We start from the raw sequence: 24,316 nt of genomic DNA, 5'->3' as shown, positions 1-24,316 counted from the left end.
TTCTCATTTATCTACAAGACTGGATTTCAAAAGTTTCTCATTTCCATAAGATTGATCAATTTATCTTGTTTTGGCTTTGTTATTACTTAATTTAATAATTTCTATGGTGTATATTTAGTGGTTTTAGTTGATATATGTCTAGCAGGCTGTTTTTAACTTCTCTAAAGCACGTTTTATCACATTTAAGGCCTCCTCTAATAGCAGTAGAGCACATTTTTATTGTTCTGTTCAACTTGATAAGCCATTAAAAGTTGGAACTGAATCAGAATTGAATGTAAAGGTACTGGTGACTTAACAGGGTTTTGTCACCAAAGTGATTCTAGTGCTGGACCGGGGATTAAGTTACAGCTGGTTGGTTTTCCACAGCCAGAGAGGCAGGTTGGTGCCCTGTTATTAAATGACTAAAGGGTCTCTGTTGATAAATGTTACATCCTCCTTTGCTGTTTTCAGCATTCCTACACAAATCAGTTTTAGGTTTGTTTTTCCTGTACACAAATGTCTTAATATTACTAGCTTAATTCAACACTGATTGAAACAACAGGTGTTCAGAAATTAACTTTACAATCCCAAACTGTATTTCTGGTCTCTGTTGGTAAATTGTCACTTTTAAGGCCACATTTATGTGTTTTAAAAAAGCACTGCACAAACTAACACAACCTGACAAGTCTTAAAAGAACCTACAGTGTTTATAAACAGAGTTGTGAACAGTATGTATAGTCAGCTGAAAACAACAACTAAGATGAACTGTGGTAGGCTAAGAAATGCTGTCTACTGATGAATTTCTGGGCAACCAGAACTGTCTTTTACTATCACGTTCATACCTGAAGATCAGCAGGATGAAAACAGCAACAGCCAGGACCCCCAGAGAGATGCTGTAACCGATGGTGTATATCAGCCTCACAGTAGCAAAATACGACTGCTCTGTCTAAAAGCAGAGCAAGAAAGAAGGATTTGTGTAAAAGGACATTTTATTAAAATATCAAAGCTGTCAGGCTTCAAAAATAAAAAAATAAAAAAATACTATCCTAAAATAAGGCTAAATTATTGGTAAGGTTGAGACTCAACTGTACTGAAGAGATGTCTGTGAAACAAATGCAGGGAAGGTCCTATTAATGCAGCTTTTAGAACATTTGCAAGGCTTTTTACATCAAAACAAAAGGTGCACCATCTCACTGCAATGCTAGTGTTTTCCAAAAGCAACAGTATGATTAAGTACCATTCTCTTCTTTTCTCTGAAATTAGATAATTTTAGCTTTTTCCCACTGAGTGACTTGTGATTTTGCCCTTCAAACATATTTTCAGTCTCACAACAGAATAGGTCTTATTTTCTGCTCCAGAAAGCCTGGTCGCCATTAGGTCCATATTAGTTTTATATTTGAATGAGAGAAATGCAGCTCCTGAAACATAGAGCAGTCTTCTTTTCATTTGCTTGTTTTGTATGTTGATTCTGCAGCAGGTTTGCCCTTCTGTTGGTCCTTATGTTTTTTTTTAGCTTCCTCCCCTATTTCAGCTTGCTGCTTTCTCCAGCTGTTTCCAATATTCTCCCCGACCTCTGCGCTCTTAATCTTGGAGTCCCCCGTTCCTCCATTTGACCTCTTAATCTGTCGCGCTTCAATGACCCTTACCTCAGGAATGTCATCTTCGACGTTGCAGGCAATGTGGTACGCCGGAAAAGGCTTTGACCAGCCTCGGCTGGTGCAGTTTCGGCTCACTGACCCTGTAGAGGGACATTAGGAGAGCAGAAAGTCAGCAGTACTTTCAAAAGGATAACATTTGTTTACAATTTTAATCCCTGGAACATATTTAACAGTCTGTCCTTTTTTTGTTGATCAAATTTGTCCAGTTTGAATAGCCTCCACAGTTAATACTTGAAAGATGACATTTTGTTTTGTTATTTCATCTTTTTGGTGACAGCATCATTTAACTAGGTAACTAAGTAGGCATCTACTGTAAAACTGCAGATCTACAGTCTTAATAACATATAATATAAAATGAAGAGCATCCTCTTATTAAATGAATACATTATTAATGCAATTGAAGCCATTTGGAATCATGACAAACATTTTAAGAAACACATTTAAAGTTAATTCTTATGGTCACATGGATCTCCTTCTGTTATATAATAAGAGGTCAATAAGGCCTGTGCATGATTGTTTGGTTACGATAAATTTCCATCTATCAGGCAACCTTGTGCATGCACAGTGTCTCACAAAACTATTTATGCCCTTTAAACCAACCATTCATCCATTGTGTATATTCGTTATCCTTGCAGGATCGCAGGGGGAGCTGGTATCTATCTCCAGCGGTCATTGGGTAAGAGGTAGGGTACACCATGGACAGGTCGCCAGTCCATCATAGACCCAATGAACCTTTAAACAATTAAAACTGCAAATGCCCATGTATTTCTCAGACTTATGTCTTAGACGTAGCTGCAAATCTACCAAAAACAGGGCCATCCTCCTAAACTGACAGTCCAGACAAGGAGAGAATTAATCAAAGAAGCATCCAAGAGGCCCATGGTAGCACTGAAGGATCTGCAGAGATCCACAGCTCAGGTGGGATTATTGTTTACGGATATTATTATTATTGTTCACTCCAGCAATTTGGATTTCTTAAAGAACAAACAAGTAGAATGCCATAATTGAGAGAAAGCTATAAGAAGACCGGTTTAAAGTTTGCTAGAAGCGATGTTGAAAACACAGCAAACATGTCTAGGAAGTTACCCTGATCAGGTGAGACCAGAATTTAACTTTTTGGCCCACATGCAAAACACAGTGTTTGGCATAAAGCTAACAGCACACATCACCCTGAACACAGCCACAGTGTGGCATGGTGGCAGCAGTTTCATAATATGAGGATGCTTTTCTTTAGCAATGACATGGAAGCTGGTCAGAGTTGATGTCAGAATGGGTGGAGCTAAATACAGGATAATCAAAGGGGAAAACCTATTAGAAGCTGCAAGAGACAACATCACTAAATATGCAGTCAGAGGTAAAGTAAAATGATTTAGATCACACAAATATTACATAATATATACGTACACCTTCTCTTTGTGAAAATGTCCCCTTAACGTTTAACTGCATAGCATGCTGAGACAAGCATTGCTATTATATTGTATTTCTAACAGTAATTGGGCTAGGTAAGTACAACTATTGGTAAATTCCACTGATTTTCCAACTTTTAACTAGAATATGATTAAGTTGGGTTTAGTGTAATGTCTAGATCCAGCTTCTGACTTCAGACGAGCTAAGTGGAACGCAGTATAAATTGCCACCAATACCTGATCTTAATTCACTTTCAAGGTGGGTTTTAAAAATATTCTACACTACATTTTTGATTTGAAGCAAAGATCAATGTGCTTGAACCACTCATCTCTTTGGCAATTTGGACTTGTTTGCTCTACATTACAGTTAATTTACCCATCCAATATGAATGCGCTTTATGTATTTTGCAGAAAAGAATTGTCAAAATGCTCTCTACATGTATAAAGTTAGTAGACATATCACAACTTCAACTGCAGGGAAAGATGTAGCTACCATTGGATTAGCTGCCAAATACACACTCAAGCCACACGTTGCAGATTTTTGCTATAAAAAAAAGGGGTTTTATTTTTTTTTCCACTTCACAATTTTGCACTAGTTTACCTTGATCTGTCACATAAAATCCCAATCAAACACGTTGAAGTTTCTGTTTGTGAAGTAGGACGTATGTATGCTTTTGAAAAGCCTGTTTTCTGTTCCATGATTTCTCAGCTAGATTTTGTTGGTTATGGATTTTCTGTTGCTTTCTAGTCACTATCCTTGTTTCATGTCAGATTTCTGTTCCCACAGACATTGCCAATATTTCTAATCATCAAGCCTGTAATGCCCCTCTCAAGGGCTCTTGTCTGAGCTGTGGTGCTTGGATCTTTTTACCTCCGTTTATGACTATGACATACTCTCTCATTGTTGGATGTTGGCTTTGAATCATCTTTTGAGAATATAGTATATATATATATACTGTGGAAGTGGAGCTGATGATGTCAGTAAACTGACATTTTCTTACTTATGTAATTCTGAAAGGTTAAATTTGGCTTATTTGCAATTAACCGAGACATTCTCAAGGCTGTTCATTAACTCTAACAAGCACAGTCATATACAGTTGACACCATATATTTACATACACTGTATAAACGGTCACTGTCTTACTTTAAATCAGGCTTAACTGTTCCTGTTTTAGGTCAGCTCTAATTACCAAACTTATTTCTACTTGCTACATAAAAGAATAAACAGAGAAAGACTTTTTTTTAAAGAAAATTTTATATTACAGAAGATTACAATCACTAAGACAGCCATCCTTCACCGATGGCAGTCTGGTGAAGCTGCCTCACAAAGCAACCAAGCGAGCAGATAAATGACAAAAAACTTAGCGTTTTTATGTATGAAGTAGAAAAACATTTTAACTTAATCACAGCATGTGATTACAACCCGGTGTGTTTCTCTTTATTTTAACCAACTAAGTCACCTACCTGTGTTGTTTATGAAAAGAGAAAAGACTGCTGGACAACCTCTCTGCACAGTTTCACCAGTGGCAGCTTGAGGCCAGCAGACAACTTCATCCCATAATGGCCGACAACCTTTCCAGAGGAGATCTGAGGGGAGAAAGTTTAAATATGTTGCTATTTCAGTAGAGACAGACCTTCTGTGATTATGTAGTCCTAGAAAGAAATGTATGCACATATTACGAGCAATTATTCCAAACGACATTCTTTAAACCATCTCTGAATTTGTTATTAAAAAAAGAAACCCCTGTAGCAGAACTTTATTTCTTATAAATCTGTTTAAATCATGTCTAATGTTTTATTCTATAGATGCATCCCAAGTAAAAGATCACTGAGTCTGTTTTTATTCCAGGCCATAAACAATCTTCCCAGACAGCTCATAGTTCTCTGTGAAGCGTTTCTTCCATTTTAATGTGACTAGTGACCACCTGCTGTATATTTCATATCACACACAGCCGCTTTTCAATTCATGAGCTGCTTCTCCAGTCTACTTGTTTTGAAAAGTGAAAACACACCTTCCGTGCTCCTGTTTTCCTGCTCGGCGATGTACTGTTGGCAGAGGCGCTCCTCTTTCTCCAGCTGAAAGTAAAATTCACACTCGGGGTGCAGAAGCGACAAAGCCTGGAGGCAGGAAAGTAAGGAAGATTATTTAACATATGCAGAGGTACGATGATGTGGAAAAATAATTAGACACCTGAAAAAAGTATTTGTTTTTTTAAGATATTTGGACATATAAATATTTAAGCTGAGGCCAGTCACGTCAGCCACACATGATGGGAACATCTTTATTCAGCAATTTGAAGAAGATATTACCTGTTTAAACCTTTAACTGTTCCTTTGGTGTGCTTCTTAATGTTTAAGTGAGAGTAGACACCATGGGGAAGACAGTAGAAGGTTATTATGAGTCTGCTCAGGGATTTCTCTCTTAGAGAAACATGAAGACCAGGCTGGAGTTTAGAACATAGACAGATACCAGGACTTGGATATTTTTCTTTTGACAAATGACAAAAAATTTCTAGACACAAGAACTGAGGACATGTTGGGCCTGAACCAAATACAGCATTCACTCCAAAAAAACTCAAATTGTAAAGTTAGGAGGTGGAAGTGTCATAGTTTGGGGATGTTTTGGTACAGCAGGACCTGGAAAGCTCACCATTATAGAATCCACCATGCCTATCAGAATGAAAAGTTAGAAAAATGTGAGACCTTCTTCTGAAATAAAACTGGATCAGAACTGAACCCTGCAACATGACAATGACCCAAATCATCATAGTAGATTGCTACAAGAAACATTGCCCTGAAGGTATTTGAACCAAAGGGGGGAGACTAGCTATTTTGAGGTAGGATATGCTAACATTTTCCTCCACTAGAAAACACATTTTTGTTGATATGTTTTGGTTTTAATGAGTAAAACAAGGTTAATATTTGTTGTTTAGGAGCAATTAAATCTGTTCCAAAGAAAAATAAAAAAATATGAATAGACATCAATATGTGAACATGACTTAACAAGTGTTTAATTGGGTGTCCAAATATTTTCACATAGCTGTATATAAGCAGGTGGCATTTTCCTGGCTACCCAAGCGATCAAAAAGCCTTCCATATCTGTAAAAATAGAATGTGTTTCCTCTCTGAATTAAAGTGACTGATTTTAGTCTCCCTCTGAAACAGTTCCCTTTTGGTAAAACTGACCTATGTCAGTGACATTAAGCAAAATAATCTTTCACCATAGTGCACAGAAGAGGGAAATTAAGTTGATTCATTAAAATAGTTTGTCCCTAAGGACATATATATTTATTTTAGCTTCCAAAAACACGGTGCATAATTTAATGTTGCTCAGATGAGGTCCTTCAAATTGTTTACGTTTCCAAACGTCAAATAAAAAAGAATAACTAAAATTGCATTCGACTGGTCTGGTAATTAGCAGATTTGTTTTGTGTTTTCTAAACGTCCATGGGCTGATGTAGGTCGGATGTGGGCAGAGGGGACGATAGTGGGCAAAAGTATCAACCTAAAACTGTATTCTACCTTTTATTTTCAATTTTTGAAGGATATATATATATACAGTGCCTTGCAAAAGTATTCGGCCCCCTTGAACTTTTCAACCTTTTGCCACATTTCAGGCTTCAAACATAAAGATATAAAATTCTAATTTTTTGTGAAGAATTAACAACAAATGGGACACAATCGTGAAGTGGAATTAAATTTATTGGATGTGTCAAACTTTTTTAACAAATAAAAAACTGAAAAGTGGAGCGTGCAATATTATTCGGCCCCTTTACTTTCAGAGCAGCAAACTCACTCCAGAAGTTCAGTGAGGATCTCTGAATGATCCAATGTTGTCCCAAATGACTGATGATGATAAATAGAATCCACCTGTATGTAATCAAGTCTCCGTATAAATGCACCTGCTCTGTGATAGTCTCAGGGTTCTGTTCAAAGCGAAGAGAGCATCATGAAGACCAAGGAACACACCAGGCAGGTCCGAGATACTGTTGTGGAGAAGTTTAAAGCCGGATTTGGATACAAAAAGATTTCCCAAGCTTTAAACATCCCAAGGAGCACTGTGCAAGCAATCATATTGAAATAGAAGGAGTATCAGACCACTGCAAATCTACCAAGACCCGGCCGTCACTCTAAACTTTCATCTCGAACAAGGAGAAGACTGATCAGAGATGCAGCCAAGAGGCCCATGATCGCTCTGGATGAACTGCAGAGATCTACAGCTGAGGTGAGAGAGTCTGTCCATAGGACAACAATCAGTCGTACACTGCACAAATCTGGCCTTTATGGAAGAGTGGCAAGAAGAAAGCCATTTCTCAAAGATATCCATAAAAAGTCTCGTTTAAAGTTTGCCACAAGCCACCTGGGAGACACAACAAACATGTGGAAGAAGATGTTCTGGTCAGATGAAACCAAAATCAAACTGTTTGGCCACAATGCAAAACAATATGTTTGGCGTAAAAGCAACACAGCTCATCACCCTGAACACACCATCCCCACTGTCAAACATGGTGGTGGCAGCATCATGGTTTGGGCCTGCTTTTTGTCAGCAGAGACAGGGAAGATGGTCAAAATTGATGGGAAGATGGATGGGGCCAAACACAGGACCATTCTGGAAGAAAACCTGTTGGAGTCTGCAAGAGACCTGAGACTGGGACGGAGATTTATCTTCCAACAAGACAATGATCCAAAACATAAAGCCAAATCTACAATGGAATGGTTCACAAATAAACGTATCCAGGTGTTGGAATGGCCAAGTCAAAGTCCAGACCTGAATCCAATCGAGAATCTGTGGAAAGAGCTGAAGACTGCTGTTCATGAACGCTCTCCATCCAACCTCACTGAGCTCGAGCTGTTTTGCAAGGAAGAATGGGCAAGAATTTCAGTCTCTCGATGTGCAAAACTGATAGAGACAAACCCCAAGAGACTTGCAGCTGTAATTGCAGCAAAGGGTGGCGCTACAAAGTATTAACGCAAGGGGGCCGAATAATATTGCAAGCCCCACTTTTCAGTTTTTTATTTGTTAAAAAACTTTGACACATCCAATAAATTTCATTCCACTTCACGATTGTGTCCCACTTGTTGTTGATTCTTCATAAAAAATGTGAATTTTATATCTTTATGTTTGAAGCCTGAAATGTGGCAAGAGGTTGACCAGTTCAAGGGGGCCGAATACTTTCACAAGGCACTGTATATATGAAAGATATTTCAATACTGGATGGATGGATGGATGGATGGATGGAACTTTCAAAATTTCTTGAAATACTTGCATTTCCAGAGGATCCCTTAAATGTTTTTAGAAAAGATTCAGACCATTGAGTCATACACTCACCGGCCACTTTATTAGGTACACCTGTCCAATTGCTCGTTAACACAAATTTCTAATCAGCCAATCACATGGCAGCAACTCAATGCATTTAGGCATGTAGACATGGTCAAGACGATCTGCTGCAGTTCAAACCGAGCATCAGAATCGGGGAATAAAGGTGATTTAAGTGACTTTGAACGTGGCATGGTTGTTGGTGCCAGACAGGTTGGTCTGAGTATTTCAGAAACTGCTGATCTACTGGGATTTTCACGCACTATCATCTCTAGGGTTTACAGAGAATGGTCTGAAAAAGAGAAAATATCCAGTGAGCGGCAGTTCTGTGGGCGCAAATGCCTTGTTGATGCCAGAGGTCAGAGGAGAATGGCCAGACTGGTTTGAGCTGATAAAAAGGCAACAGTAACTCAAATAACCACTTGTTACAACCAAGGCATGCAGAAGAGCATCTCTGAACACACAACACATTGTACCTTGAGGCGGATGGGCTACAGCAGCAGAAGACCACACCGGGTGCCACTCCTATCAGCTAAGAACAGGAAACTGAGGCTGATGGTTACTTCCAGCAGGATAACGCGCCATGTCATAAAGCACAAATCATCTCAGACTGGTTTCTTGAACATGACAATGAGTTCACTGGACTCAAATGGACTCCACAGTCACCAGATCTCAATCCAATAGAGCACCTTTGGGATGTGGAGGAACGGGAGATTCGCATCATGGATGTGCAGCTGACAAATCTGCAGCATCTGTGTGTTGCTATCATGTCAATATGGACCAAACTCTCTGAGGAATGTTTCCACTACCTTGTTGAATCTATGCCACAAAGGATTAAGGCAGTTCTGAAGGCAAAAGGGGGTCCAACCCGGTACTAGCAAGGTGTACCTAATAAAGTGGCCGGTGAGTGTATATTCTAATTACTGTAAAGGATGAATGTGTTTTATTACAAATTTTGATAAAGTGCTGAGCCTTACATTATTTATTACGTACACACTGAGAACTCAAAAGCACTACAGAGGAAGGATACATCTGTAAAGAGACACTGTCGAAAAGAAACTGCACACTATGGTAATATGAAAACTTGGTTATTGTGAGCATGGAAATCCAAAGGTTCAAAGTAATAAGATTCAATGCTCTATGGTGATGGATGTAGGATCTTGGTCTTGAAAGGACATCCAGTCCAGAAGTTAAAAATTAACATTTCTATTAATGGTCAATGTGCTGTCTCCTCTTGTTAGCACAGACTGTGCATAAAAAATTTAAGGATCTAGTCACCATCCTGAGATGTGCTACAAAATAACTTTGACTCAAATTAAAAATACATTATCTTTCTTGTGAAATATTGAGTTAACAAAAAATGAAAAAAAAAGTCCAACAGTCTAATAGAAGGCATATTCTGAAAACCTTCCCAGTGATTTAACTGGGAATGATAACTTAGTGTAAAGGTATTGCCCCCCTTAAAGATTTCTTAAATTTTTGCTCCTTTGTCAAACTGTTTAGATAATTAAAAAAATAATATTACATGAAGACAACCTAAGCAAATATGAGAAACAATCAAAAGATGATTTTATTTATTAACTAAAAGGGCATTCAAACCAACCTGGCTCATATAGCTGGTAAGGGAGACATTAACTGAATACAATAATTGGCAATGAACGTTTCATATTGCTGTGGATAACGTTTGGCTAATTCTGCTTTCCAGAATTCTCTGTTGTCCACCTCAGACGTTTTACGAATATGAACCGTTTATTCAAGGTCACAGGATCTCAACAGGGTTCAAGTCTGGACTTTTACTAGGTCATTCCAAAGCCTTGATTTTTCTTCAAATTGGACTTCATGATGTGCTTCGGTTCATTTTCCTGCAGCATAACAGTTCAGCTTAAGATCACCAACTGAAGGAGGGGCATTCTCCTTCAGGACTGTATGCTAGAGAGCAAAATTCAATCAATTATGGCATGTCGTCCAGGTCCTGAAGCAGCAAAGTAGCCCCAGACCATCGCACTGCCGCCACCATTTTTAACTGTGAGTATGATGGGGTTTCTTGATAGTTTTATGCTAGATGCTTCTAACAAGTTTCACCTTTGTTTTGTCAGTCCACAGAATACTTTACCAAAAGCCTTTGGGATCATGAAGATGCATTTAACCAAGTGTAGATGTAGTCTTTGCTTTGTTTTTGGTCAGCAGTGGGTTTTTGCCTAGGATCTCTCCCATGGCTGCAGCTTTGGCCCAATATTTTCTGATTGTTGAATCATGAACACTGGCATTAACTGAGGCAAGCGAGACCTGAAGTGCTTTAAATGTTGTTCTGCATTCTTGTGTGACCTCCTGGATGTCAGTGACATTGTTTGCATATGTTTTTGAATTTCTTTAAATCAGGGCATGATGTGTTGCTTTTTGAGAATTGCTTGCTTTCTTCTGGCTGTCAGACGGGTTCTGTTTAAGTAATTTTCCTAATTTTACAGTTCTGGTTTTAATCAAGCCGGGTTGTGGATACTGAAATTGACCTCAGCTTTCCAAACAAATTTGGATAACCAATTTTAGTTCATGGTTTAACAAAGGGGATTAATTACTTTTGCATGTGTCCAGGTTGGTTTGGATAATTGTTTCCCATAATAAATGAAATCCTCAATTGAAAATTGCATTTTGTATTTATTCAGGCAATCTTTGTCTGGTATAAAAATCAGACGGATGATCTGAAGCGTTTAAGAAGAATAAGACAAAAACAGGAGAAAACTATAAGAAGTAAACACTTTTCACGGCGCTGTATAGTGTATTCATCTCCCAGCTGGTGTTCACACCATGAAGTGTTTCTCTCTGCTGTCCCATACGGCTATGGCATACAATAAGAATGAGATTAGAAGATGCAATATTATACAAACAACTGCAGATGAGGGAGACTGAAAAGAAACTGAATAAATATCTTTGGCTCGTGAACCGTCAGCATTTTTTACCAGGGTCACAGTAATTTATGGAGTAAAGTATCAGCAAAGAAAATAGTTCAGTCATGGTATGATTTGACAGACGTTTATCTCAGATTTAAGGCCGTCAGTTTGGTTTTCTGGAGTCCCACAGCCCTAGAAATGTCTTTGCAGCCTTTTCTAGACTGATAGATGTGGCTGACCTTGATTCTCATCTGTAGTTAAGTTTATTTATATCACGGCATGATTCTTTTGAGATTTGTTAGCCTTCTTCATCTTGTTAAACAGGTTCTTTTCAGTAATTTATGGTTTCTTTCCCGATAATTAAAATAAAGAGGTGATATATAGCTTTGTTTTATTGAATCGCTTTTTGCTTTACCCGCTTGTCAAAATTCAAAACCTTTTGGAGACATTAAAATGCTGCAATTCAGAATTAAAATATGCTTTTTTGGCCACGTTTGTGCACACATTCAAGGATTATGGCTTTAAATATACACATTAAGGCTGCACAATATCTAGTGATGCCGATAACAATGGTAAATATTGCGATGACGATATCAGGTGCGAAATATGCCTATTTTGTTCTTTTTCTCTTTCTCATCTGTGCTTCCTACACTCTGACCTTTTAGCATTCTGGGAGATGTCACTTGTGTCCAGTGTGAGCATCTGCTGCCATGAGACTCAGTCTGACTAGCTAAATATTACAATGGAAGTTAAAATCCCTTGGAATATATTAGCCAACAATTATTGCTTTCCAAACAGTCCTTTGCAACATAAATATCGCACACACTGATACTGCGATGACAATGTATTTATGCTATATTGTGCAACCCAAATAAATATATGATCTCCAGAGGAGTTAAAATGAATAAATGAAACGAATGAATGTATACATATATGTGCATGTATGTCTACCCAATATTTGCCTTTTTAAAGACAGGTTAGAATGGTACAGATATGCACATTTGTATTTCACAGTAGAGTTGTTGACTACTCTACCTGTTGGGTGTCATTTGGGTTCATTAGAGAGTCAGTCTGGGGTAGAAAAAGGACTCTGTGGTGGCTGGTTATTATTGGCAGGTATTGCTCCTTAGCGCCAACCCAAAGATAAAGGTCTAAACAGTTTGTATCCAGGATGTGTGGAGTCATATTACACTAGGCCAGGAGTTCCCAAACTTTGAAGCCAGTGAAACCAAAATAACACTGCCAGAGACTGAAAATGCATATAACAATTATACTCTATATTATATAATTATATGCATTTTTAATGTCATATTTATTTTTATTTAATGATCTTCTAATTTAAATATATATTATTTAATTATTTAATGTGACAATTTATGTTACATTTCTTTATTTCATGATGAATTACTTTATTTAATGTGTCCCTTTTAGCCCTCCATACCCCTTAGAGGTCACATCACAATGATTCTGAAAATTATCTCAAGACCCCCCACTTGGTATATCGTGACCCCCAGGGGGTCTCGACCCCCACTTTGGGAACCCCTGAACTAGACTTATGGCAATAAAATCAATGAGGATGAATATTACAATTGTCTTAGTTTAGGTCCTTAGCTGTTGTTTCTCTTTTTTTTTGGTTGAGTCACACCATTGAATCACACCATTACACGTTAGTGCTAACTAAGATGGTTGCCAGTGAGTGAAGCAGGCCTGGAGTGACTGTACCACAATGGGTCAAATCTGAACATTTCCTTTTTTATTATTTATGCTCCCAGTGAACTTAAGTGTCTGGTCTCAATCTAAAGGTCAAAGCAGAGAGCTGGGTCTTGTTTTGTTCACAATGACAGGATACTACAAGATGTGAAGCCTGATGAAAAGTCTTCATACAGCGCTTGTCTGTGCCTCTGTGTTTGGGGATTTTCTTTTATATCACTTCAAAGACATCATAAAGCACAAAATAAAGTCAGCAGGATTGATGAAAGTATATGTTCACATCACTTTGTGGTTATCTATGTGTTCAAGGGGCATAAATCTGTTTGGAAAATTTTATTATCTGGACATCTTTTATAAATGGAAAAAAAACAGATGTATGTGAATATAATTCAGAACTCCAAGGTTAGAATTTGGTAAATATCAATTAAGAATGAATAAAAGGGAAAAACCAGGCCTCTGAAGATACGCAGTTTGTGTGGACAAAAGATTGAAAGTAGTACCGTCAGCAGTGACCGCATGTAAATCAGAGAAACATAGCATCATCATCACGCCTGTCCATTTCCCAAATTGCTTTATGTTTTGCATTTTGCTGTTTCCATGGTGTGTAATTTTGAGGCTGCTGATTCAGTTGCTCCTTTGGTTTGAAAGAGATTTGCATCCAATTAACTGCCGCAGGAGAACGCAGAACACCAGTCAGAAAACTGATAGAGCCATCTCTGTTTCGGATATGCATGTTGCTTTGACGGCATCCTTGTTACAGGTCATTTTCATCCTAGTTTTAAAGGCCTGAAGGGAAAACAAGACGCGTCTATGCGACATGTTTCTAACAAACTCTTGATGAAACAATGCGCCTGAAGCTAAATTGCTGGCGGATCTCAAAGGGCTTCTTCTGCAGGAGTGTCATTATCTGCCAGTCATCTTTCTTACTGCTGTCCCATAGGACGAGCTCATGGGCGCTAATAATATGTCTATTAAAAAGATCAAATAGTCTCTCTGTGTGGGAAACAATACCAACTGCACCTGCAAAAAGCCACCAGAAACAAGTTAATTGCATTATGTATTAAGTACTCTCCTTGCTTCTGAACTAAACAAGTTGTGACATTTAAAAAAGAAAAAACTGTTGAAATTTGAATTCATTACAGAAACGTTGCTCCACTCCTAACATAAGCAAAGACATGATTCAGTAATGAAATACATGAGTTAGAAACATAGCATGATAATCACAAAGTGCAGACTTCCATTGCATTTTCAAAATGTACTGAAATGTAAAAATCAAATGAGAACAACACAAATATTAAAAAACAGCAAATGTTTAATAATTGATGCAAATTTAATCAGATTTGCATTCAGTCCTACTCATTCAGCTCTTTCCTGAATCACCTTTTGCTGCAACTGCAACTGAACATCTTTGCATACCTAGAGAGTGACATTCTTGTTTTCCAAATAGCTTAAGCTCAGTCATATCGGATGGAAGGCATTGGTAAAGATTCATTTTTAAGTCTTGCAAGAGATTCTCAGTTGGATTTAGGTCTGGACTTTGACTGGGCCATTTAAACACATAGATGATTTGATCTAAACCACTTCATTGTAGCTCTGGCTATTTATGTCTGACCTCACAGCTGGGGTGGTTATTTTCATTTCACTTTTTTAATTATTTTTTTTCACTGTTGCTTCTATGACAGCATCAATAAATGTGATATATGATAAATGTTGTTATTGTGTGCTGGTTAGCTGCACTAGCTTAGCTTGCACTACTTCATGCAACTTGTGTTCCAAAGTAATGTACCTGACAAAGGCTACGTTTTACTTTTACCAGCATGATTTAAGTGGTTCTAACTGTATGCAGTGACAGTGTGAGGCATGTAATTAATCTATTGCCAAAAGAGTGCAATGTAATTTCAGAATAATTTTTATGTGCCATTGTATCACAAAAAATACCATAGACATTTATTTATTTAGCTCATACCTTAAAAGGTCTGTCTAAAGTCTTTTGCAGACTAACAGATTTTCTTCCAGTTTCGTACTGTATTTAGCTTCGTCCATCTTCCCATGAACTGAGTGCAGTTTAATTTTGGTCTCATCTGACCAGATCACCTTCTGTAACATGTTTGCTGTGTTCCCTGCATGGCTTGCAGCAAAACATAAACTGTTTTGTGGCTTTATATCAACAATAGCTCTCTTCTTGATGCTCTTTTAGTTCTTAATCATGTGAATTCTGCAGGGAATTGGTTGCATTTGGTTTTATTTAGGGTAACAGAACGAAGGGGTTGCATTCTACTCTTTCAATATTTTTATTTTTAACAAAATCCATTACCTTTACCTTTACAATTCTGCGCCCGTTTGTTTTTGTCTATCACATAAAAACCCAATAAATCACATTGAAATTTGTGGTGTAATGTGACAAGATGTAAAAAAATTTAGTCCGTACTATAATTTTTTCAAGCACTATGTTTAAGCATATTATGTTTGATCTACTTTCTTTTGTCCTTCAAATAACTTTCCAGGGACCCTTTTTGATGTTTACAATCAATGTCCCTCACATGTACACACACACACATGCACCGATAATCTCCTTGTTAGAAACAAGCCAGGGCCTGCATTTGTGCATATTACTAAAACCTTTTCATGTCAAAAACAACATAAGTAACCAACACTTTTCAGAAAGCTTTCTGGAACTCCACAAACTCCTGCTGACAGAGATATGTTTTCCTCCTTCCCTCAAATTGGGAACAAATATGCAACCATCTTCTCATCAAGACTGCATCTCCCTTTGCCACTGATGAATGGAAATGTTGGAAACCCTGCCAACTCTCTTTTATCCTAATGCCACGCTAACAATATAATGAGAGGCATTGTTGTGAAATTTACCCAGCTGTTTCTGCTCTTCCAGTTCAAAGGCAGGCAAAGGATAACCAAAGTTTATTCTGCCTCCAGCAGAGACAGGATAAACCAATTTAGGGGCATGTGGTTTATTGTGGGCTTCTCGTTCTCTGCTAAATAGTAGTTTGGTAAATATAGGCTACTGCTTAATTTTTACAAATGGGCCGTCGGGCATTCAACATCTGTAATTTGTATCAGTGCCGGATTATGATGACATTTACAATCTCGCTTCAGCTCTGACTTTTCAGCCCTTGGATTGTTTGTCACTCTGCAGGCTGATTTGTCATCGGTGATGGCTCTATAACTCATCGCTGTGAGCTGAGGAATGAGCCATCCTCTCAGTAGAAACAGGGTTTTCTTTTTTTTATTCAAAAGAACCATCAGCTGTTTTTTTAAGTCTTTACATTTCAAAATATTTGTACGTGATTAGTTTAAGATCTAGTTCCTCATACTTGTCGTCTTTTGCCTTTCCAGGAACGGGCCACGGGAGTCAGCGCTCTTAGTAGAGACGCCCAGACTTCCCTCCCAAAACACCTCCTCCCTCCTCTTCTGGAGGGAATCCGATGTGTTCCCAGGCCAACTGGGAGACAAAATCCCTCCAGCGTGTCCTAGGCCGCCCCCAGGGCTTCCTCCCGGAAGGACGTGCCTAAAATACCTCCAGGGGGCATTCAAAACAAACGCTCCAGCCGCCTCAGCTGACTCCTCTCAATGTGGAGGAGCAGCGGCTCTACTCCAAGCCTCTCCCAGATGGCAGAGCTCCTCACCCTGTCTCAGCCAACCTACGGAGGAAGCTCATTTCAACTGCTTGTATCTAGGATCTCGTTCTCTCAGTCATGACCTAGAGTTTATGACAAGGCTTTGAATACATTTTTACCATGGGTGCCAATAAGGTTGTCAGTAGACTAAACATTTAATAGAAACTATTCAACTATGCAACTATTAAATTTCCCTTAGGTGTAAATGAGTGTGTGTATGGTTTTTTGTCCTGTGTCTCTGTGTTGCCCTGCGATGAATTGGCGACCTGTCCAGGGTGTACCCCGCCTCCCGCCCGTAGACTGCTGGAGATAGGCACCAGCTCCCTCGTAACCCACGATGGAATAAGCGGTAGAAAATGACTGACTGACTGACTAAATTAAAAGCCTTTTGAATGAAAGTCTTAATGTGGTACATTGACAGTAATGGCAGTTTTTTGAAAATCAGGCAGTTATTTAACATCTATCAAGAGCTTTTAAACTGATTGATATGACTCATATAAATCCATTATGTCTGTCTGAGGCTGTATAAACATTTCAGTCTGATTTTGTGAATGAGGTCATTTTTACACACAATTTAAGATGAAACTTCATACAGTAACCTCTGACTTTTAGCTCAACATAGCAGGCTGTGCTGCTATTTCCTTCCTTAGGTCACAACAACAACAACAAAACAGAAAACTCAACCAAACACAACAAAACAACCAACCCATGACAATTCAGACCATAAAACATAGAAAAAAACAACATCAACATATAAACACAGCAAAAATTGCCCAAAACACAACTAAATATACAGTATTTTGTGTCGAATATTCAAATGTATTTAACCAAAATACTGTTTTCTATGTTTGCGTTGCTTTCTGGAACACACTCAGGGTTTTGATTTGTTTTGGGGATATTTGTGCCACTGTTGTGTTTTTTTTTTATACTTTTGATGAGTTTTTTCTTATTTCAGCTTGTTTTGCACCTCAGGGCCACTTCATTCAGTCTCACCGTCGTAAATATGTGCAATCAAAACGCAATCCAGACTACCTGAAAGTAAGAAGGCGGATAAATAGATACTCCATAGGTCAGATAAGTGTTGTTTTCACGCGAGGGAACGCTGTGATGACATCTTGTGCAACAATAAATCGGAAGAAATGAGACCCGTGATGAATATCGGGGGGTTGAGGAATAAAGTGAGTCAAGGCTGGGTCATTGCAAAGCTCCGAGGGCACGTGTTGATCTCCTCCATTTCAGGGGAGTGATGTGATGAAGGGAGACACTTTGCTACACTTGAAGGACAAAGACAGAGGTTGGATGAAGAAGAGAATAGGGGGTCTATGTAAGGTAAATCTGTAGAATATGAGCATTGAAACTAAATGCAAGGCCAAAGACCCCTTCACTCTACCAGGTCTGCAGTAAAAACAATCCCAGTTAGGTGAAACCCATTATCCACTATAACAACATAAAAAGGACCAGGCTCGCTTTGCAGATGCTACCTTCTATTTTCAACGGCGAATCAGGTACACTATTACGCTCCCGCACACAAAAATATAAAAACATGTTCTTTCAATCAGAAAGAGAACAAACAAGGTCAGCCTCTGAAGTTCAGATTATGTGAACACAGGGGAATATTATGACATTTGTTGAGAATGTGTTGTTTTACTCTGCAGCCAGGAGTTAGATAAGCTGGAAATCATTATTTTTCTAACCCATTGTATATTCAAAAGTTATTTCGAAACATTTTTTTGTTTGAGTAACTAACAAAATGAGGATCGTGGTTATAATCTGTGGTTATGTATTCTCCTTGCAGAGTGTGTCAGATTAAGCTTATAAGAAGATGGATGTCCAAAAGTTTTTCTGCCCCTCCTGTAGCTAAAAACCGATAATCCCCTCCATCATTTTCTCCTTTGTTTTCTCTCAGGTACTGGCAAAAGTGCAATGTTTTAATCCTATTTGAACAACTGGGGCATTAGAGAGAGTGCTGGTTTTGCTTTTGCTTATTTTCACTTCACCTTCTTTGGAAACAAGCGTTTAGGTCATTGCAATCCTCTGAGCAGTAAAGAGAATGAAAAGGTGCGCAGTGATGAGTGTGTGCCCCGCTCCCATTATCTCTGTGCCAAGCAGATCATCACACCAACCAGTTTGCTTACTTTTCACATTTCTATTCAGCCAGGAAATTAGTGAGGTGGCGCTGTAATAGTAGCACGCAGAAAGCTGTTGTGTGTGAATATGAATGTGACATGACAAACTGTGTGTGTGAGACATGTGTGCAAGTTTGTTTCCTGCTGTGCTTTTTGCACAGCTGAACGGACACAGCAATTTGATATAACTGATAGGTACAGCTATCGGATTGTTTTTGCTGCAAAAAGAGCTGTGGCGTAAAAATCTCAGTTTGTGTAAAATTACCATGAGCCTGAGCAAGATTATTCCTGTGATAGTAAAGATGAAGTTCAGTTTAATTTTGCAGCAGGACCCTTTATGGAAGCCACATTTGTTTAAACGTACCCCTTCATAAAACATTTAGCTCTTTAAGAAGCTAAATTAATTGCAGTGAAACAACAGAAATTAACATTGTTTTATGCATTAGGCAAAAATATATAAACAGTATAAAAATAGGACACCCTACACCCTAATAGCAAGTGATACCCCCTTTGGTGGCTGAAATACCGTGAGTGAGACACTTCTTTTAGCCATCAAGCAGTCTCTGACATCAGTATATGGAACATTTGCCATACTTTTCACCTTCAGTTGTGAGATGTTAAATTGGTTTCCTGCATCTACAGCCTGTGTCAAGTCACCCCCACAGCATCTCATGAGAACAGAATCTGGGCTTTGACTAGGCCAATATCATATCAGCTGTAGCAGGATCCTACTGTAGTCCCATGATTAAATTTTAGGGGTTTTAAAGACTTCTTTTAGCATCTTGCCATCTTCTTGCTTGAATGACCAGACCCGATGTTGTACACTTCTGTGTCTCAGATGATGTGTATATATATATATATATATATATATATATATATATGTGTGTGTGTGTGTGTGTGTGTGTGTAACAATTGATATTAAATATCCATCTGTTCAATTGTTAGAGAGACACAGGCTGTTCTAGATGACTGTACATTCATCTCAATAGAGTTAATTGGTTAAGCATCAATTTAAAACAAATATCATCTTGAAGCAATTTGCAACACTAGACAAGCAGATCTAATTCATATCCAAATCTACAGAACCAAATGAAGTCCAAATTCAGTTCAGATCAACCAAATTGACACTAAGACAATCTAATCGCTTGGATCTGAATCCAAGCGGTGTTTTGTTATTGGACTTCTGTGCTAGTCACGGATTGTCCATAATGAACACCATGTTCAAACATAAGGGTGTCCATCAGTGCACTTGGCACCAGAACACCCTAGGCAGGAGGTCAATGATCGACTTTGTTGTCGTAACATCAGACCTTCGGCCGCATGTTTTGGACACTCGGGTGAAGACAGGGGCTGAGCTGTCCACTGATCACCACCTGGTGGTGAGTTGGATCCACTGGAGGAGGAGAAAGCCGGACAGACTTGGCGGGCCCAAGCGCATAATGAGCGTCTGGCGGACCCCTTGGCCAGGGATGTATTCAACTCTCACCTCCGGGAGAGCTTTGACCAGATTCCGAGGGATGTTGGAGACATAGAGTCCGAATGGACCATGTTCTCCACATCTATTGTCAATGCTGCTGCCCGTAGCTGCGGCCGTAAGGTCTGCGGTGCCTGTCGCGGCGGCAATCCCCGAACCCGGTGGTGGACACCGGCAGTAAGTCAAGCTGAAGAAGGAGTCCTATCGGCTGTGGTTGGCTTGTGGGACTCCTGAGGCGGCTAACGGGTACCGTGGGGCCAAGCGTGCCGCGGCCCGGGCGGTGGCAGAGGCAAAAACTCGGACCTGGGAGGAGTTCGGTGAGGCCATGGAGAAGGACTACCGGTTGGCCCCGAAGCGATTCTGGCAAACCGTCCGGCGCCTCAGGAGGGGGAAGCAGTGCTTCGCCAACACTGTTTACAGTGGGGGTGGGGAGCTGCTGACCTCGACTGGGTACATTATCGGCCGGTGGAAGGAGTACTTCGAGGATCTCCTCAATCCTGCCATCACGCATTCCCTGGTGGAAACACAGGCTGGGGACTCGGGGTTGGACTCTTTCATCACCCAGGCTGAAGTCACTGAGGTGGTTAAAAAGCTCCGCGGTGGCAAGGCTTCGGGGTTGGATGAAATCCACCCTGAGTACCTCAAGTCTTTGGATGTTGTGGGGCTGTCATGGTTGACACGCCTCTTCAACATTGCGTGGCGGACGGGGACAGTGCCTTTGGATTGGCAGACTGGGGTGGTGGTCCCCCTACATAAGAAGGGTGACCGGAGGCTGTGTTGTGTTCCAACTACAGGGGGATCACACTCCTCAGCCTCCCTGGTAAGACCTACGCCAGGGTATTGGAGAGGAGAGTCCGGCTGATAGTCGAACCTCGGCTTCAGGAGGAGCAGTGTGGTTTTCGTCCCAGCCGTGGAACACTGGACCAGCTCTATACCCTCTACAGGGTACTCGAGGGTTCATGGGAGTTTGCCCAACCAGTCCACATGTGTTTTGTGGACCTGGAGAAGGCATTCGACTCGTGATGCCCTGTGGGGGGTGCTCCAGGAGTATGGAATCGGGGGCCCTTTATTAGGGGCCATCCAGTCTCTGTACAAGCGGAGCAGGAGTTTGGTCCGCATTGCCGGCACTAAGTCGGACCTGTTCCCGGTGCATGTTGGACTCCGGCACGGCTGCCCTTTGTCACCGGTCCTGTTCATAACTTTTATGGACAGGATTTTTAGGCGCAGCCAAGGGCCGGAGGGGGTCTGGTTTGGGGACCAGAGTATTTCGTCTCTTCTTTTTGCAGATGACGTGGTCCTGCTGACCCCCTCTAGCCAAGACCTACAGCATGCACTGTGGCGGTTCGCAGCTGAGTGTGAAGCGGCTGGGATGAAGATCAGCTCCTCCAAGTCGGAGGCCATGGTTCTCGACCGGAAAAGGGTGGCTTGTCCTCTTCAGGTTGGAGGGGAGTTCCTGCCTCAAGTGGAGGAGTTTAAGTATCTCGGGGTCTTGTTCACGAGTGAGGGAAGAATGGAGCGGGAGATCGACAGACGGATCGGTGCGGCTGCCACCGTAATGGGGGCGCTGTGCCAGTCCGTTGTGGTGAAGAGAGAGCTGAGCCGAAAAGCGAAGCTCTCGATTTACCGGTCGGTCTACGTTCCTACCCTCACCTATGGCCATGAACTTTGGGTCATGACCGAAAGAACGAGATCCCGGATACAAGCGGCTGAAATGAGCTTCCTCCGTAGGGTGGCTGGGCACTCCCTTAGAGATAGGGTGAGGAGCTCGGCCATCCTGGAGGGGCTCGGAGTAGAGCCGCTGCTCCTCCACATCGAGAAAAGCCAGTTGAGGTGGCTCGGGCATCTATACCGGATGCCTCCTGGACGCCTTCCTCGGGAGGTGTTCCAGGCACGTCCCACCGGGAGGAGGCCCAGGGGACGGCCCAGGACACACTGGAGGGACTATGTCTCTTGGCTGGCCTGAGAGCGCCTTGGGCTCCCCCCGGAGGAGCTGGAGGAGGTGTCTGGGGAGAGGGACGTCTGGGCGTCTCTGCTGAGTCTGCTGCCCCCGCGACCCGGTCCCGGATAAAGCTGAAGACGACGACGACGACAATCTAATCATAGTCAGATTCAGATCAATTTATACAGACATTGCAGCAACCCTCATCCTGAGCAAACATGTGGTGGCAGAAGAGAAGAACCCCTCACCTTTAAAAGGAAGAAACCCTCTCAGTGTGAACAGCCATGCGAAATGAGGAAATATGTAGATTCAGCAACAGAGAGGACACACACATTGAACTCGTTTTCCAGAATTTATCCCATATCACATGATCTGAAACATTGCATTCAATGGCTGGACCAATGCATGTTTTAAGTGTGTCATCAAGTTCTACAGAGGCCTGTTTATAAGTAGGTTATTATATCAGGCATGCTGAACCTGAGAAGTTTCCAGTACCTGCAGGACACCAGCTCTGATGCATACATATCTTGTCCCATCTCTCTTGAAACCCAGAACCTTGGATGGGCTCATTTCACACAAACACTCAAATGAATAAGCCATGATGGCAAAAATATACTCAAACTGGTTTCTTAAAAATGACAGTAAGTTCAGACCTGGAAAATCCACAACAGTCATAAGATTTCAAACCAAAGTGACACTGATGTGGAATAAGTTTGAACCATTAACTGATGAAACATGAACCCACATGTCCTTAGAGGATATTTTGTACAAGCCTGCATCTTGCTCTATGTGTCACAAAACATATGGCTCATGCACAGAGAAACAACCTGAGCCCCCATAAGGAGGTTTCTGTTATTAAGAGGATTCTTCAAGCAACCATCCAAGTTTTGATAACTTGGTATTAAGATTAGAGCCTAAACTTCAAGTTTACCATACGTTCACTATACGTCTGAACATTTTAATATATAAATCTTATAGAGGGTGAAAAAGAAATAGAAGTCCATACAATGCAATGACAGCTGTTAAGATAATCATGGAATGTTTTGACTTAATGTGCATGCTTTAACTGGTTTAAATTATATTTTATGTTTATATTACTTTATTCAAAATTGTTAATTGATCAATAATATACTTTGTAAGGGGTTATAACATTAATACAACATGTATGCATTAAATGATCCAAAAAGGACTGTATGTTGCCTGCAGAGACACGCTGGCGCATGCAAGTTGGTCCATATGTGTTTAGGTTGAGACAATAAAATGCAGGTGACCAGGACAACACATTCGGACAAGATTTTCCACCTTGACAACATGAAGTTTTCATCAATACTTTCCTTTTTCTTTTAACACATGCACGACAATTCAAATGACTCACCGCTCGAGTGAGACACAGAGAAAGAAACATCCCTCTGGTGTGGAGATGGAACATGCTGTCGTCTCCGTCAACAGTCCGAGCGCAGCGCTTTCCTGAGACGCGCTCCAGCAGGATGGCACGCCGAGCTGCGCTCCCCTCCAGGTGAAATTTCAGTTATTTCCACAATAAAAGCCTTAAGCACCAAGTGCGGGGTGTCATGACGATGAATAATTCCTTTCACAACCTATCAGCTATAAACTGCATACATTCCCCCCATAATGATGCGTACACACCATTAAATGATATATAGAAGCTCTATAAATCGCAGTGCAGGCTTTTATTTTGAAGTCAGACACACTTTACAGCTCTTGGATGGTGTGAGACTGAATCAACATGCCACATCGTGTCGCCAAATTCACACTAAAATACTTTGTCACATTCTTTCACGTTCCAACCACAAACTTTTCACTGGGGTTTTATATGATAGACTTACAAATTACTGCATACCTTTCAAGTGGAAGGAAAACGATGATTTTTAAAAAAACATTAGGTACAAATAAAAATCCAAACAGTGTGGCGTGCATGTGTATTCAGCACCCCGAGTGAATATTAGAACCACATCCTGCTGGAGTTACAGCTGCAAGTCTTTCGGTTTATGCCTCTACCACTTTTGCACGTCCAGAAATAATTTATGCACATTCAAATTCGCAAAGCTGAACAAGCTTAATCAAACTGAGTTTCTGAAGACCAATTTTCAAGTCTTCACATGCACATGAATATCCTTTGATCTAAACCATTCCCATGTAGCTCTGGCAATATATTTAGCAACTGGC

At 40.4% G+C, this 24,316-nt stretch overlaps 1 protein-coding gene across 6 annotated transcripts in view; it reads right to left on the bottom strand.

Annotated features, from left to right (window-relative positions):
• The window catches only part of ghrhrl (growth hormone releasing hormone receptor, like), a 40,805-nt gene extending 17,173 nt beyond the window's left edge, over positions 1-23,632 (bottom strand). For all 6 annotated transcript variants that reach the window (XR_007039548.1, XR_007039547.1, XM_047374188.1 and 3 more), the window contains exons 1-5: positions 23,505-23,632; positions 5,056-5,161; positions 4,508-4,630; positions 1,626-1,717; positions 822-925 (exon numbers count right to left, since the gene is read on the bottom strand). Coding sequence is in view for 4 of the 6 variants with exons in the window: in XM_047374188.1 (XP_047230144.1) it covers positions 822-925; positions 1,626-1,717; positions 4,508-4,630; positions 5,056-5,161; positions 23,505-23,558 (479 nt within the window). In the remaining 2 variants the exon portion in view is untranslated. The remainder of the gene's footprint in view (positions 1-821; positions 926-1,625; positions 1,718-4,507; positions 4,631-5,055; positions 5,162-23,504) is intronic.
• Positions 23,633-24,316: the final 684 nt, after the last annotated feature.

This window comes from Girardinichthys multiradiatus, chromosome 9 (assembly GCF_021462225.1).
Source record: "Girardinichthys multiradiatus isolate DD_20200921_A chromosome 9, DD_fGirMul_XY1, whole genome shotgun sequence".
Lineage (NCBI taxonomy): Eukaryota > Metazoa > Chordata > Actinopteri > Cyprinodontiformes > Goodeidae > Girardinichthys > Girardinichthys multiradiatus.
This window is presented reverse-complemented; position numbering and strand designations above follow the sequence as displayed.